Genomic DNA, 17,605 nt, shown 5'->3' with positions numbered 1-17,605 from the left:
CTTGTCGGAGATCTCTTCAGAATTTATTATTTAAAGAGTCATATGAGCAGGGACTGGAGGGATGGCTCAGTGGTTAAGACTATGGCATAGTTCTCTTGCTGAGGGATCCAGGTTCAGTTCCCAGCAGCTACATCACGTGCCTAACAACTACCTGTAACTCTGGTTCCACGGGGGTCAGCATCTTTTAGCCTCTGCGGGTACCTACACACACACACACACACACCACACACGCACACACACACGCACACACACACACGGGCATGAATGCACACATGCATGTGTTCATTGCTCTATGCAAATACATCTACATAGATAAAATATTTTAAAAAAATAACTGTTTCAAGGGTTATCTGAGTAGAGAAGTGTGCACAGCACCGTAGAAATCTCAACAGGCACCACAAAGTGACAGACACTGCGGTGTTCACTGGGCCCAGATCAAGGGTAAGAAGCAGAAAGCCAGTAAAATAAGCTCTCTTGTAATTCGATGAGAATGCAATTAAGAGACTGCTCTGAAAGCGCTGGACCTTTGTGTACCCATGAGGATGAGGTCTCCTAAGCACGAATAGTACTTCCTCGGGAATCAGGGTGCTTCCTGACATTTTACGGAATCAGGGTGCTTCCTGACATTTTACGTAACTAATTAGATACACGCTCATCCTTTCTAGAATTCTTAGGACTCGCTGGTGGAATTCCTTATCCAAACAACCTTCTCTTTGATGTCCCCATTTTGACAGACGCTGAAGGACGCCAGTGACAACGCACGCAAGGACTTTCATCGAGAAGCCGAGCTGCTGACCAACCTCCAGCACGAGCACATTGTCAAGTTCTATGGTGTCTGTGTGGAGGGTGACCCACTCATCATGGTCTTTGAGTACATGAAGCACGGGGACCTCAACAAGTTCCTTAGGTACAGTGAGGGGAGGAGCCAACCTGAGCTTAGTGAGGGGGAGGAGCCAACCTGGGTTTAGTGAAGGGGAGGGGCCAAGCTGGGCGTGATAAGTGGGGGAGCCAACCTGGGCTTGAGAAGAAGGCAGAAGGATTGCTCAGATAACCAAGGGCAAGTTCCTGGTAAGGGTGAAGGAAAGCCCAGGCCTTTCATTGGAGGAATCCTTGGTGATGGCTCCTCCCACACATGACACAGAAAGGTAGAGGGAATGAAAGAACATATTTCTCCTTCTATGCCTAGTCACTCCACCTAAGCTGTGGCTAATGAGTCAGCCTGCGTTCACTGAGTACTTGTTACATTTAATGCTATGTGAGAGGGTCTCAGTCTGGAAAAGAGTGTCAGGGACGAAAAGTAAGCATTACCCAAGGCTGCAGACACAGAGAGAACTAAGGTACCAGGGCAGGACCATGGATGGTGTTGTGGGGCCAGCCTCTGGGATGCCAGGTGTGGCAGGAGCTGAGGAAGAAGGGAAGCAGGAAACAGGCTGGAAAAGTTGAGGCAGGGGGATACTGGGTGGGGATGGTCTGACTTAAGGAGTTCTTGGATCTAGAATGGAATTCACGGAGGCCAAAGATTACGAAGGACAAGGGAGGTGGCAGCGACACTGGATGGAGCTATTGATGACTTGTGAAGGTGGCCATTGCTGACAGGGTCCCCTGTGTGATGTAGCAGCAAACAGTCCCTATAAGAGAGACAGGGTGCTTGCGCCAGCTGGATTTTTAGTACTGACCTCACTAGGTCTTAGTTCAACAATGATTTCTTGAGAAGTCCCCTCCCTCAGATAGTGGGAGGAGGAGACAAAATGAGAGGAAGCTTAGAGTGAGCAGTAGCCATGAGGAAAGGCAAGTTTGTTCTGTAAAACGACACTGGGTTCCAGAATGTGAGGGGTTAAAAGAGAGGCTTCAGAAGGGCTGCCTCAGCATGGTATCAGAGTGGCATCCCTCCAGACACACATGAAGCCGGTACTCAGCTCTGGCATTCCTGAGTTGAGTGTTCTCAGCGATTGCTGACACAGAGCTAGCATGGGTTGGCATGCTGTACCATGGGCAAACTCTGTTAGAAAAATTCTGCTGGTGACCAACTCAGTCACTGACAGGATCACAAGAAGAGATGAGTTTGATAACATGACTTAGGGCTGTTTATCACCTTGGTGGGGACCCCTGGTGGATGTCTCCATCCTGTGACTGTCTAGAGAGAAGCATATAAGGAGTCATATAGACCACGTGACATGGAAGAAAGCAAATAATGCCTTCATTTGCATCAGGCAGATAAGGAAATAAAAAAATGGATCTTATACGTAAGGAATCAGGGTGGGGTGCATGTGTTTCAGCACTGACAAGAGAATATGGCTTCTCCTTTCCCCTCATCACCATGTGGTTCCTGAGTGGGTCTTCAACCCACCTTGCCCAGGAACCTGCTCCCCACCAAGTCTCTTACGGTTCTTTCTATGTGTTCCTTTCTTTAAACATCGGCTGGCATCTTTGAAGTATGAGCCTGCACAATCCGTATATGTCAGTAGAGAATTAAAGCTTGAGAAAAACAAAATATGAGGGTAGCATACTGATTGCCTTCCCCTCCTGGACTTCTTTCCCTACCCAAGAAGGCAACACAATACATATCCCAAGAATGAGGTTAGAGCAGAAGTAATCGGTGACTTTGGTTCCCACAGCCCGCTAGTTCCGCCATTGCTTCCTATTTACTTTGGTTCAGGGATGGTCACACATGGTCCTTCCTGGGCTCCTCTCATGTCCCATGCTGCTGCCCGGGGAAATCATCCCCAGACAACTTCACATGTTGCTGCAAGAGTCACACTGCAGGCTTGGTAATCAGTAAGCCACAGGAGGAATGTCTGAAGAGGGCAGTGCTTTCAGAACTGGCTGTGTGCATTGCTGTCATCTGGACCATTTTCATGGTCTCTGTCCTTGTTACATACACTGTTCAGTTCCTGCCTGGGCTGGACCTCTGTTTTCCCTACAAACGTGTGTGTAGAAGGTGGTGCCAGGTGAGACCAGGAGCGCATGGAAAATTCAAAGTATTGAGAGACAATTCTAACCAATTATCCTGTGTCAGCAAAGTTTTTATTGTGGGTAAAAGATGGGGTAATGGCTGATTCCATACCCCATGTTGTCAGAGCTAAAGTAAAAGAAGACAAAACACCAACTTGGTTGAGGGCTGTTGTTCCTATGAGAAATATTTTCATCATTCCTCAGGGTCCTCCTTAATCCAAAAATATCCCTTCTTATGTATTCTACCAAAATAAACCCACCTGCAATTATCTGCGTGAAGTCATGTGCATCTGCATGTTCAGACTATGGTGTGTGTGTGTGTGTGTGTGTGTGTGTGTGTGTGTGTGTGTGTGAGTGTGAGTTTAAGTACATATATGTAAATGTATATTAGTGTATATGTGTTCTATGTGTGAATGTGAAGGTGTAGGAGTGTATTGAGTGAGTTTGCACGTGTGAGTGTGTATATGTAAGTGTGAATATGTGTGACTATAACTATGTATGGATGTGAATGTATGCACTTATGTGTATGCATGTGTGCATGAGTGCAATAAGTGTGTATGCATAAGTGTGTGTATTCAAGTGTGGGGTATGAATGTATATGGGTGTGAGTGCATATGCATGTGTGTGTGCATATGTGTGAGAGTGTGTGTATGCATGTGTGTTTGCATGTGTGTGAGTGTATGTCTGTGTGTATACATGTGCGTGTGCATGTGTCCATGTGTGTGTGTCTGTGTGTATACATGTGTGTATACATATGTGTGGGTGCATGTGTGTGAGAGTGTGTGTACGCATGTGTGTTTGCATGTGTGTGAGTGTATGTCTGTGTATACATGTGTGTGTGGATGTGTGCATGTGTCCATGTGTGTGTGTCTGTGTGTATACATATGTGTGGGTGCATGTGTGTGTGTGAATGTGGGTGTATGCATGTGAGTATGTACATTGCCACTCGTCTTTTGACTTTCTGACTCTCAGTCATGCCCCAGCTTCCCCACTGCCTTCTGAAGCCATCCCTTGGCATCCTACACAGGGCGTGGAGAGCTTAAAACCTCCGCCAGCTTGATTCCAGAATCTGCTGAACTCTGAACCAGGGTGGCTGCCAAGGAGCAGACCTCAGGTGCAGCGATGCGTTGCGAGTACAGGCTGTCCTCTTCCTGGGAGGAGACCTGGCCCACGGCCGCCATGACAGATCTCCAAGCATCTTGGCAGAGCCTAATAAAGCCAGATGTCTTATGTCTCTTACCTTCTTATTCGTGTAAGAACACATACAACAAGCACAGTGCAGCCAGGTCTTACATCAGTGGGATGGCCAAAGAGAAGGAAAATTTCCTTTCAGGAGTTTCAAAGTTTTTCTCTCTAGAATTTCTCCAAAGTTCCCTTCTAATGTGGAGAAAGATAGATGAGTACCTTTCAAGTAGTAACAGATAATTACTCAAAGTTTCTAAGCATATAGATGTATTAATTTATGAAAACTGAGTAGTATTTTAAAAGTTAAAAATTAATGATAAAGCCGGGCAGTGGTGGCACACGCCTTTAACCCCAGCACTTAGGAGGCAGAGGCAGGTGGATTTCTGAGTTCGAGGCCAGCCTGGTCTACAGAGTGAGTTCCAGGACAGCCAGGGCTATACAGAGAAACCCTGTCTCAAAAAAAAATAATGATAATAATAATTATTATTATTACCACTCTTGTAGCACAATTAAAGAAGCCAAGTCATACAGCTGAGACCCCCACCATGCCCTCCCTTCCAGAGAAAGTGGCTGTGAGCACCCTCAGAGGAATATGGTTTAAGGATGAACAGGGGAGCCACTGTATGTATGATAAGTCTTAGTGACTAGGGTTGGGTAACAATGGTTGGTGACAATTAATTACATATTTTAAAATAGCTGTAGAGATGATTCTATTAATACAAGGGAAGATAGGTATCTAAGTGAAATGTATATCAATTATTTTGTTGTAATCTTACCTTATACATTCTACACATGCATTAAATACCACACTCTGTCCTATAAATGTGAATAACTGTCGTGTGCCAATTGATTTTTATAGTAAATTTAACAGATAAACTCACTTTAGTTTTCAAAAACCAGAAGGAGGCTAGGGTGTAGCTGGACGGTAATGTGCTTGCCTTGTCTATGCAAGCCCCTCTCCCCACTGCACATTTAAACACATAGTAGGAAAGAGGTGTGAGTCACAGAGCCAGTTCAGGGCGGTGAACTGCCAGCTTCAAGCCATGCCGGAGACCACTGGACCAGCAAGGGCCAGTGCCTCCTGTAGATGCAGTAAGCCTGCTACAGCCTCCCCAACCCAGAGCACTGGGGAAGCCTTGCCACTTGTTAAGGGGCTCCTCCTGGAAGAAGCAGCATGAGCTTTTATTTTTCAAAAGATGCAGGAAGAATCCATGCTCCTCTTACGAGCTCATCCAGGAGGCTCATCCGTCCTCCCCTTTATTGAGGGACATCCATTCCAGGAAAGCAAAGGTGTGCAGAAGCTTGTATCTCTCACTGCTCAAGAGTGTGAGAGCCTCCCCGTGCTCAGGGCTATAAAGAGCCCTGGTGTAGGGCTACCAACTTTCTTTTGCTTGTGGAGTATGAGGCTGGTGTAGGAGGTTTGCAGAAGTGCCTTCTCGGGAGGGGTTTGGAAGTGGTGCTTCCTGCAGACACAAGGGTCCCATTTTCTGTAGTTGGCACAGGCTATGGCTGACATTGACCTACTTTGTTCATTCCCTGAATGCCCAAGTTTGTCTTAGTCTTTTAGATTCCCTCTTAGTTTACATGTGTCTCTAGGCCCTTTACCTGAGCTGAGATCTCAGTGAGGAATCTTCTGTGAGGTGGGGAGAACTTTGACATCCTCAAGAAAAGGAAAGTTCCTATTTATCCCAATTTGCTGTACCTCTCCTTTACAGACCCTGTTTTGGCAAAGTCTCGCCCCTTGTTCTATAAAAAGCCCCTCCCTCCCCCCAGAAGCGCCCTCAAGTCTTCCTCATGCCAATATTCTTAGGAAGGTGCTCCTAGGATCTGGTTTATAAGGAAACAGACCCAGGTTATATAACTCTCCTCTGTTGGGACTGGATTCAAATTTAATTCCAACAGCCTGAACTTTGGCTTGTGTGCTGTGTCTTGTCTTCTAACCTCAGGGATGTTTCCTCAGGCTGTTCCTGGGTGCCACAAAAGGCAGCTGGGGGCTGGGGTTTAAGAAGAGGTGAAAACTGTTCAGACTTGCTTGGTATGAAACCAGCAAGTTCCTCCCTAGGGAATAGCTAAATCTTGATATTCAGCCACAGAGAGGGAGCCAAAAGATCACCTGGGCTAATATCCCCCTTGTGCCTTTGACTAATGAGGAAATTACAGATTAGTGACGTTCAAACATTTCCCCAGATCAGGGTTAGATAGTGGTGGACTGAGACACGCCCCATGCCTCTGCCAGTGCTTGCTCCCAGAGAAAGTAGGGTTGGGGTGGGGGTTGGGGGGCTGGTGACAGCATGTTTTAGAAATGTAAAAGGGAGAGCCATTGGAGTCTGCAGCCTTGGGGGATAAAGGTGTACCTCCGGCTGGAACAGCTCATGGAAATTCTGGCTCTTTCACTTTCAAACATTCATCTGCAGTCCTGGGACTGATAAAATGCATTGAAAACTCTTCATCTTTGTTGCAAGTGTTTCCAAGCTCTAAAAGGAGACACCCACCCCCTTACTTTCCTTGGGGTGGCCAGCTTTGACCAAGCCATGGTGCCCAAGGCAGCAGCATACTTAGTATTTTCTGTAGCGCCCTCTTGGGGAGAGGCAAGGGCAACTTAAAGGCTACACTTGTCCATAGATCTTTGGCAGGGACGTCTGGAGCAATTGGCACTGGTGCAAAGTAGCCCAGTGGATCACAGGTTGGAGGAAGGGTGGGGCCCCAAAGATGCTAGGACCATGACTTGAGAACCAACCTCCGTAAGGTGCTTTTTCTTTATCTCTGTTGGGTTATGCTTCTCGGACTCTGAGACTGTGGCCAATGTCTGAAGCAAGCAGAGTTCTGAATTCCCTGAAACATTAGCATGTTGATGTGTTTCGGGAGGGGGAGGGCTCACCGTTCCAGCCCACACAGCCCTGGCATCCCACTCAGTAGAAACGAGGTCTCTAGGTGCTTTCTTGGTGGTTGTAAAGATATAAGTGTGTGTGGATTGGAGCATCCTGGTCTCTTCTTCACCCAGGTCAGGTAGTGTCCTCCAGTCCCAGCCGCTGAGCGGAGACTGAGGATCCCTCCAGTCTTCCAGCTGAGGTTCCAGCCCCTTGTTTTCTCCCACAGGGCACATGGGCCGGATGCGGTGCTGATGGCAGAGGGTAACCCGCCCACCGAGCTGACGCAGTCACAGATGCTGCACATTGCCCAGCAAATCGCAGCAGGCATGGTCTACCTGGCATCCCAACACTTCGTGCACCGTGACCTGGCCACCCGGAACTGCCTGGTGGGAGAGAACCTGCTGGTGAAAATTGGGGACTTTGGGATGTCCCGGGATGTGTACAGCACCGACTACTATCGGGTGAGTAGCTGCTCCAGCAAGGAGATCCTCTTAACTAGGAGAAGTCCCCCTGTATTCATATGCTTGGGCTGGCATAAGAAAATATCACTGGGTAGTAGAAATTGACTCCTCACAGTACTGGAGACCTCCGAGATCATGGTGGTAGTGGGCGTGACTTCTCCGGCTCTTATCAGAATGCAGGTGGCTGTCAACTTTCCATGTTCTCCACAATCTTTATTTTTATTTATTTTTACATGCATGGGCTTTAATGGAAGATCTCACTTCTAAATCTCCTCTTCAGACACCAGCAGACTGGATCAAATAAATAAATAAAATCAAAAAAATAGGACCCACCCTATGGGTCCTATTTTCCCTAAGTCACTTCTTTAAAGTGCTGCTTGGAACACAGTCAAGTTCTAGGATGTGTATATATATATGTCCAGCATGTAAGTGTTAGGGCAAACTGTTCTTCAAGGCGGCTTTCCAGAGTGTTGTATCACATTGCCAAGAGAAAGCGCATCAGTGTTTACGGGGTGTTGGTCGAGGGCACAGGGGTCATGGATTTAACCAGGAACTTCCGTTTGATGCTGGGAGATGATAACTAGATGCATTGAGGGCTGGACATGTATGAAGTTGTTTATGTAAATCATAATCCAGATGACCTTGGCAGCTCCCTCATAGACCTATACTGGGTGATAGTAGCAGAATATTTACACACATGTGCACACTGAGAGAGGTTCTGGCAGCCTGTTCTGAAAGAGTCTGATTACAAAAGGGCGGAGTTAAATCCATTGGCTACTTGTGGTTGGCACACTCTAGGTATGTTAGATTTGCAAATGGAGAGGTCTTGGTACTTGGATGCAAAGAATGGGAACATTTCTGGAAACCCAGAAGCTGTAGCAGAGGGAAGGTTTAGCATGGCCTTGAAATATCCATTTGTTTATTGATTGTGTCACTTGCCACCTTCCAGAGCAGGGTAGGGTGGGTAAGGGCAATGCCCCCTTTGGTCTTTGAGCAGCTCCTGATTATTTAGCTGAAAGATGAACTTTCTCAGTTCCTATCCTAGGTCCTCTCCTGCTGCCAACTTCACTACACTTGGTAACTTCGCTATACTTGGTAACTTGGTAATTTTGCTACACATGGTAACTGCTACACTTGGTAACTGCTATACGTGGTAACTGCTATATTTTGTAACTTTGCTACACTTGGTAACTTTGCTACTTGGTAACTTCGCTACAGTTGGTAACTTTGCTACAATTGGTTTAGAAAAATGAATCTATGCCTTGCCTCATGCTCTTCAGCAGACAGTTTTAAGGTGGCTTTTCATTTGTTGCTTTGATGAGCATTGTTCATTTCTGGTGTATGAAGAGTTTTTAGAGGTCAAGTTGGGGGCCTTTCTTGGTGTTTGTGGGAGATGTGAGAAATCTTAATCTCAAGGGTACAAAATAGAACTTGGAAGTAGCACCTGTCTTGAGTCTGTAAGAGGCTAGCTTTTCCCAGACATTTGAAGTACAGATGGTATTTTATAGACACATCTGTTTTATTAAATTTATTTTCCTTGGTGAAAAGTGGGAATGAGGGAGTGGGTGGATGAATGGGGGAGCACCCTTTTAGAGGCAAAGGGGATAGGGAATGGGATGGGGGGTTGTGGAGGGGAGACCAGGAAGGGGAACAACATTTGAAATGTAAATAAATAAGATAACCAATTAATTTAATAAAGAAAAGAAAGAAAAGAAAAGTGGAGATTAGGAGTCTGTCAGTTTCAGAAGAAACAGGTGGGTACTTCTCTGAGGTGAGGTTTTGCTGAGCTGCATGTGTATGTAAAGGAGAAACATGTGGTCCAAACAATAACTTTTAAAAAATAATGGACTTAGAACAAAGAAAGAACTCAATAAATGTTGTGGTTTAATTATTATGCAAATAAGCAAGGGTGTATTTCATCCCAGTGCTGGGACTGAAGCAAGTGAAGCCCAACATTCTCAGAATCATCTCTAGGAAGACAATTCAGAGAACAGACATTGAAAGCTCAATAATTAAAAAGACCAGACACTCAGTTCAAACCTAAGCAAAATATTTGAACAGATGTTGTTCCAAAGATGATATGAAAGGACCAGAAAGCACACAGAGAGATTCTGAGCACCCCAGTCATTAGGGAACTGCAAAGGAAAATGACATTTGGCTATCACCTCACACCACTAGGATGCTGAAAAACAAGATGGATGGACAGTAGTACAGTGCTGTCAGGGATGTGGAGAAGTTAAAGCTCTCATCCATTGCTGGTGGGAAAGCAAAACTGTGCAGGTGCTTTAGAAAACAGTTTAGCAGTCTCTTGAGACTTTCAAAGTAAAGCCACAGTATAACCTAACAATTCTACCCCATGAATATACCAAAAAGAATTGAAGGTCTGTTTACAACAAAAGCTCCTAGGAGAGTTATTCATGATGGCTAAAGGGTACAAGCAACTTAAGTATCTGTAGCAGGAACAGCAGTGGGCACCTCTGCATAAACGCTGCAGGGAGGGGGGAGCTTTTGCAGCCAAAAAGGTGACTCCCAAAGGAGGACCTAATTGAAGACTGCCTGAGAGATCAAGGATTGCTGCAATAGTCAATGTCGGCCAATCAGGAACTGCTGAAGAGACGCTTATTTAGGGCCAATGGGACACAGGTGGAGGGTAGAAAGGGCACCTCAATGGATGATTAAAAAGCTTGTGGCAGCATTCATACACATAAATTAAATAAATCTAAAAAAATTAGAAAAAGAAAAACATTAAGAGAAGGAAGTCCCGGCATAAAAAAGCCAGTATCGTTTGACTCTACTTACAAGGAGTGTCTAGAATGAGAAAATCTAAGGACAGGAAGTTGGTTGGTTTTTCAAGGGCTTAAGGGAGGGAATATCAAAGGTGACTGCTTCTGGAAACAGGGTTTGGGATGGAGAAGGCAATTCAAGAATTATATAATATTCTATGCAGATGTAAAATCCAACAGCCTTGTGCACTTTTAATTAAAAAAAAAAAAAAAACCTGAAAAAAAGGAAATCCTAGAATCAGAGCTGCCATTAGATATATAAATTAATCTTCAACATTTATGCATTATTTAAACAGCGGCATTTGTGGCCTGCCATCTTTTATTGTTATTTGTTAGAAAACCCTCCACTTGGTAATCAGACCCAATGCTGGGGTTCTTCTACCTTCAAGGACATCTACATGTATGTGGTATACATGCACTAACAGTCGTACACACATGCACATATACTTAGAAGTAATAATAAATATAAAAAGTGCTGAAGTATTTATTGATTACAGGGACTGGTAATTCCCAGTTCTTTATGTGTGAAATCTTCTTGACATTTGCCCAGTTATGACTATGCTTCAGAAGTGAGGTTAGAGGCTGTAGAGATGGCTCAGTGGTTGAACGCTTACAGCTCTTGTAGTAAACCCAGATTTGGTTTGGCAGGTCACAACCGCCTATAACTCCAATGGCAGGAGATCTAAACTTTCTCCTGATTTCAAGGGCATCTACAGATATATGGTGTACATGAATGCACACAGGCACATACACACACATATTTATCATCATCATCATCATCAATAAAAAGTTAGCAACTCCATCCCACTTGCTTGTGGCCATTTACTCAACTGTACTAGGAAAGTCTGTGCTTTTGTTTCACTTGCTCACAATGAGGAGGAGGCCCCAGTTTCACATCAGCCTTTGTCTTAGATGGAAAAAAACAGCCCAGGAGAAGTAGGTAAATTATGGAAGACAGGACAGCCAGTAGGAAACTTGGGTTATGAGTTAGGTGTTCTATTTAGCCTTTTCTAAAATTTCAAAATAATGGCTCACCTTTTAACTTCACGAAAGCGCCATCAAAGGCCTAGCTTGGGGGCATAGTTTTGCTTATTGAAATAGTAGTGCATGTAACACACTGTTGAGTCTGTCAAATGGATAAGTAAGAATTACTGCTCTGTTTCTCAGAAGAACTCAATAACACCTCTTGAGGACCTGCACCCCCTTGCCTACACAAGGAGTGGACTGACTTGTTTGGGAAGTAACAGATTCCTTATCTTTAAGACAGATCTTACTCTAATAAGCACCTGACCTTCTGCTCACAGCGACTTGTAGATAGGCTTATGGGGTGGTCAGTGTACAGCCTTATGGGGTGGTCAGTGTACAGCCTTGTGGGGTGACAGTGCACAGCCTTATGGAGTGGGCACCAGCTCTGTGCTGGTAGAAATAGCTGGGGGCAGCTGTTCCTGGTCACAAGGGAGCTGGCAGCACCAGGAAGCCTGAGCCTGAAGCCGGTTGCAGCTGAGTTAATTACACCCTCCCAGTGAAGAGAGAAATCAGAACACTGAGTTTGCATTGAAACCAGCCCGGCATGGCGGGCCCAAAATTACTCTAGCATTTTTGTTTTCTGGATTGTTCTAATTAGCAGCTCTCTGCACCAGCCTTCTATTTTGTTTTTGTTTTTGTTTTTGTTTTTTTTCCTCCTCTCCACTGGCAAAACCCGACATTCGGGGATGATCGGAAGTGGATTTGTGTCACATTGTGCTAGGACATCACTCTGCCTGGTCATTATTCTGCCACTGTGGATTCATTGAATTCTTCTTCTTTTCTTTAATTTGCACTTTGGTAGTTTTCTATGTTTGGATCTAACGTGAGTGTAGAATTAACATAATCTGTTGGTGACTAGAAAGGCCCAAACATCTGAGAGCCTAGCTTTTAAGGAGTGTCCTGCCCTGTGCTTTCGCTTTATATAGAAGCCATAAGAAATGCTATCCTTTAACTCATCCCTTTGTAAGAGTGAGGGAAACGTGAAGAGTAAGTAAGTTGATCTGCGTTCGGCATTTAAGGAGGCAGACGAATGAAAATTATCAAATCGAGGCCCTGTTCAGAATCCACGATGTTAGTGTCACCGACAGTGAGCTAAGACTTCATCCCTGGATGCTCAATACCTGTTTATTGCCCAACAGAAGGAGACAGTGTGCTGTGCTGAGCACCCCAGCCAACACAGCAGCTGGCCAGCCAACTCAGAGCCAACCACTGAACCATCTCTAACTTGGCATTTCTTCCCCTTATCTGCCCATGATGGAGTGCAAAGGCCAACGAACCAGACCTGACACGGTGTGGAAGGAAGAGCCTAGATAGCATAAGAAACAGACAAGCAGATGAAAACTCATCAGGAGGGGCTGAGAGAATGCTAGTCGCTAAGTTTCAGAGCAGTGGCTGCTCTTGCCACGGGCCTTGGTGTGGGTCTCACTCACATAGAAACTCTCAATCCTAACAGGAGACTCGCTGCCTTCTTCTGGCCTCTGTGGACTCCAGGCATGCATATGGTGCATATACATGCATGCAGGGGAAAGTCATACATATAAAATGAAAATAAACAGAAGTCTTTAAATGTTTTAGAATTTAAACAGAAGCAGCTATCGTACCTTGACCTTCAAAGCACATGTTTTAAGGAATATTTTTTACCTAATGCAAATATTTCTAAATAGAAAATTAGATAGGTAAGCAGACAAACTCGCTCTAAAAATTATATTGGTTTCTTCTTGTGCAGTATACCAATACTATTTCCTCTCTGAGAGGCAGCATGAGGTAACTCCAGTTCTTCCTCATCTCTTGCTTCCCACACACAGGGCAGATGCTCACAAACCTGCGGTCCCTCATTGGGTCATCCGAATAGGTATTACAGCGCAGAGGCTCTAATACCATCAGAGTCAGCTCCTATGCATTTCCCTCTTCTAGCATGAGAAGGGCAGACAGCAAGTCTCCCGTCTCTGAGCATCTGTACAGACTGGTTCAGGGTGTAGTTGATGAAGACGAACCATTGGCAGGAATGTGTCATTTTAGCCTTGTCCATGACTTGTCAGGTTTGAGTTTGACCGGCTTGGATGTGTATGTCTCAGATGCCAGGGCTGCTGACCTTGGGAGCTGCAACTTGGACTGTGAGATGTTCTGTCTCAGATCACTGATAAGCAGTAAGGACAGGAGGACTAAGATGGCTTCCACAGAGCACCGTCACAGGACAGCCTCCTCTGCAGATGTATGTCTAGAACACTTGAAACTAAACCCAATGTTCATTTCAAGGGAACATTCACTCTCTTCCTGACAGACGTCCTCTGTATTCTGGGCTCTCATTAGTCTCACGTGTCATTTCCCTATTTTCTTCACCACTATAAAATAAAACACACAATGACTCTTGACTTTCAGATGAACAATTATAGATCTTTCTAGTTGGGCTCTTTTGCTTAAAGTGGCTTCAGGAAAAAAAAAAAGATATATTGTCTATTCTTTGAAATCGTCTTCACTCTGCTCTCCCCTCAACACTTAGAGCATAGTTCAGAGGAACCGTCTGCCAGAGAGGAATCAGAACATTGAGTTCAGGCTAATTCTGTATTAGAAGAGATTTGCATAAATTATTTCAAGTTTCTAAGTTGGTTTAGTTTGTATCCAAGCTTTCCTAAGAACTTTCACTTACACTTGTGAGTTTTAAGACAAGAGTCCTCTCTTCATTCACTCAATAATCATTATATACTCAACACACATTCAAGAAACAAATAGTATACAGTATGCTGAGTACAGAAGGGGTCTATAAAGAAGTGCATGAAACTGGGCGGTGGTGGCGCATGCCTTTAATCCCAGCACTTGGGAGGCAGAGATAGGTGGATTTCTGAGTTTGAGGCCAGCCTGGTCTACAGAGTGAGTTCCAGGACAGCCAGGACTACACAGAGAAACCCTGTCTCGAAAAACAAAACAAAACAAAACAACAAAATAAAAAGAACAAAAAAGGTGCCTGGGCTCGACATGGACATCCCAGCATAATGAGACAAGCCCTGGCCTGAGGATGTGCACTGGGAACCCCAGGGAAGACGCTCTGGAAAATCATAGTGGAAGTCACAGAGAAGCATTCAGCCTGGGATTAAGATAGAAACCCCAAATAGTTCTGTTGTCTACAAGGCCCGAACCGGAAAAGGATGGGAGAAAGGTATAATAGAATGTAAGGAGAGGCGGCAGTGTAGACATCGTGGGTGTGGCCAGGGAACAGACTCCTTTGCTATGCACCCAACAGGATTTGGGCTGTTAACAAATTCCATAAGGTCCTGTTGGTAATGCCTATAGCTTTACACTCAACGTTTGATCTGAAAAAGAGCAATGGGAGTGTCTTCATCAGGAGATATATTCTGATATGTCCTTGAATCAATGAAAACAGTCTTTCCCAAAGGCCAACATCCCCACCTCCATAGCTACTTGTTCTGTCTGAAGTCACATCCGTTACATTCTACCTGTGAGCTGACAGAGAGCTAGCTCAGTGATGAGATCTGAAGTCCCAGGTCATTGTCCTTATGGAAGGAGCTCCTCATGGCCTTTCATTTTTTTATTGTGTCCGATGACCTTTGACAAGAACCATAGGAAGCTACAGAAACTGGAGTACAAGAGCTGACCTGGAGATGCACAGTCAGGGCCTCTGTCCCACCCACATCCCAGCCAAGGAAGAATGTTAACAGGAGCAGAGTAAGAGCCTACTGTCTCCTGGGGTTCTTAGGAAGCCATTCACCCATCCATTTTGTACACAGATGTACTGTATGCTCCTTGGTATAGGAGAGATGTAGGTGTAGTCAGCCTTTCCCAGTTTCTTGGACAGGTGAGAAGACTCTTTTGAGTTCTGGGAGGTTATCTTACCAGGTGCTTTCTCTTCCCACACTTCATAAGTAAAGCTATCAGGCCTCAGTCCTCTGTGTGCAATCTGTGTGACATTGCTCAGTCCATGCAAGCTGATACCAAGAGCCAACAAGGCTGCAAAGGAAGGAGGGTCAGTGCTGCAGCCTTAAGACAATGCTTCACGTCTCTAGTTTCTCGTGATCATGCCAGTTAGAAATGTATTTGACCAAAGGACATCGGTGTGTTCCTAATGGCAGGCAGGTGTGTTTCTAATGGCAGGCAGGGGTTGCTTTGCTCATGAGATAGGAACCAACAGTGAGCAGTTCTGACAGACTCCGAGACATTCCACTCCTGGAGCTACAGAGACTAAGTCTCTCGGCCGTGGCCTCCTGCCTTTTGTTGGCTTCTGTGACTGCCAATATGGAGGGAGGGTGAGGTCTAAGGAGGAAGGAGGAGGCCTTCTGAACTGCAGAAGCCTGTGCCTGTGTTAGGGGAAACAATCTTTCCCTAAGCCTCACTTTAAATTTTTTATTTTATACCCTGTTGTTAGAACGAAGGGGCAAGTTCACTCTCAAAAACCTGGAAGAAAGTTGGGATCTGAAATTGAGGAGGGCGAGAGGAGGGCAAAAGTGAGTGGCTCTGGCCTAAGAAGCCTGCCACAGTGACCCTGTGTTCTGATAGACTGCGTCCCTTCTTTGCCAGGAGTTCTCGTCTTTGAAATGTTTTGGAGAGAAATACATCAAAGTGGTTCATAGCCTTAGACTAAGACTGAAGTCCTGGGATGGGAGTCTTTGGTCCTTAACATGCAGAAGCTTTTCCTCTCACATCTAAAATTCTCCTGATCTTGGACAATTTGACAATGGTGTGCCTCCTGGGTTCCTTCATGGCTGAGTCCTTGGCTTTTGTGCTTTACAGTTTTCATCGGTTTGGGTCTTTCTCTATTTCAGACATCTCTCGTACTTCTCCACATCACACAGATCAGTCAGCATGGCATGCTGTTTGTATTCCCCTTTCCTGGATTCTTCTACTTTGGGAGGTTTCACTGCTGTGTCTTCCATCTTGGTAAACTCCTCTGCAGGGTCTGACTTTGCTGTGTTCCCACTAGTCTCTCCATCCTTCCTGTTTATCACCTCCAAAGGCTCAGCAGGAGGCCTTTCCTTTCTCAGCCATGTCTCTAGCATTTCAAGAGATGAAACAGTCACAGTGAATATTTCAGGTGTTGCAATAAGTTCTGCATAAATCCCAATCCATTCCATTTCCTCTTCATTGCAGTGGGTGCATTGCTTTCCGGACATTTTGGATGGGAAGCTATATTGTGTCTTTTCTTTATTGAATGATCAGTGGTCTTGTGTTTCCATAAATATTTCTGACCTCTGTTCAGGCATGCAGCTACATTTCATGAGAATAATTTTATATTTTGTGTGTTGATTTTTGAAATTTATCGGGCAAGGCTGAGAGCATTGGAAACTTTAGGGCCTACCCCAGATTCTTGGAAGTGTGGCATCTCCACACTGCCCTGTGGGAGCCAGCACTTCTCCTTGCCCTGTGTGAACACCTAGTGCTATGGCCTCTAGCCTTTCGCTTCTTTCCCAGGACTGCGTTCTCACGAGCAACCTGGTGCTTCAGTGAGTTTGGTGCATCTTGGTGGGAGCACATGTCATGTTGGATCACAGCATGATGAAAAAAATAGAAAGAAAAGGGTGGTGGGAGGTAAAGAAATATACAAACAAGAGAGAGACAGAGACACACAGAGATACAGAGAAACAGAGAGATAGAGACACAGAAAGAGACACACAGAGACACAGAAAGAGACACACAGAGACAGAGACAGAGACATCGAAAGTTTCAGATCTATATCTTGGCTTTTCCTTCCTTCCTGTTTATTTCAGCCAGGATGGCAGCCTCTAGAAAGGTGATGTTCACAGTCAGAGTGACCTTCTGACCTGAGCTAAACCCTCAGCTAACCCCCACAGACACACCCAGTGTCTTGCTCTGTCAATCTCCCTGGCAGCCCTCAGTGTAATCAAGTTGACAGTGAAGATTAGCCATCTTATGGAACTTTGAGTGAACTAGACCTGAGCACTCTCTTGACTCCCCATGACCACCTACCTCAAGGAGAACGAGCCATCCTTAGTTTATTGAGTAGCGTGAAAACGGGTTATATTTAGGTTGCTTAGGGGGAGAAGGGCTCATCTCTGTTACTTCATCTTTCCTCGAAGCAGAAGGCGCCTGCTCCCTCTCTTGATGACTGTGTCACCTCAAGGCCTATCAGTGAGCTGTTTACAATCTGCAGCAAAGAGAAACAAATTCTACAGCTACTTCCTGTGAAGGTTCCCCCTCCCTACCTCCTTTTTAATTAAATAACTTATATTTACATAATACTTCTACAATTAAAGTTTCTCTGCTTACACAAATTATTACTTAAATAGGAGAGATTTTCTCCATCTCCAGTGAATAGTGAACATGGGGGGTTATCTCAGCCTTGTTGCTACTCTGAGAA

General features: G+C 45.1%; 1 protein-coding gene across 2 annotated transcripts in view; it reads left to right on the top strand.

The window, feature by feature from the left end:
* Positions 1 to 17,605, top strand: part of Ntrk2 (neurotrophic receptor tyrosine kinase 2) — a 306,311-nt gene that overhangs the window by 242,689 nt on the left and 46,017 nt on the right. For both annotated transcript variants that reach the window (XM_034509751.1, XM_076938898.1), the window contains 2 exons: positions 735 to 907; positions 7,234 to 7,468. In XM_034509751.1, the coding sequence (XP_034365642.1) occupies positions 735 to 907; positions 7,234 to 7,468 (408 nt within the window). The remainder of the gene's footprint in view (positions 1 to 734; positions 908 to 7,233; positions 7,469 to 17,605) is intronic.

Source organism: Arvicanthis niloticus, chromosome 8 (genome assembly GCF_011762505.2).
Source record: "Arvicanthis niloticus isolate mArvNil1 chromosome 8, mArvNil1.pat.X, whole genome shotgun sequence".
Taxonomy (NCBI): domain Eukaryota; kingdom Metazoa; phylum Chordata; class Mammalia; order Rodentia; family Muridae; genus Arvicanthis; species Arvicanthis niloticus.
This window is presented reverse-complemented; position numbering and strand designations above follow the sequence as displayed.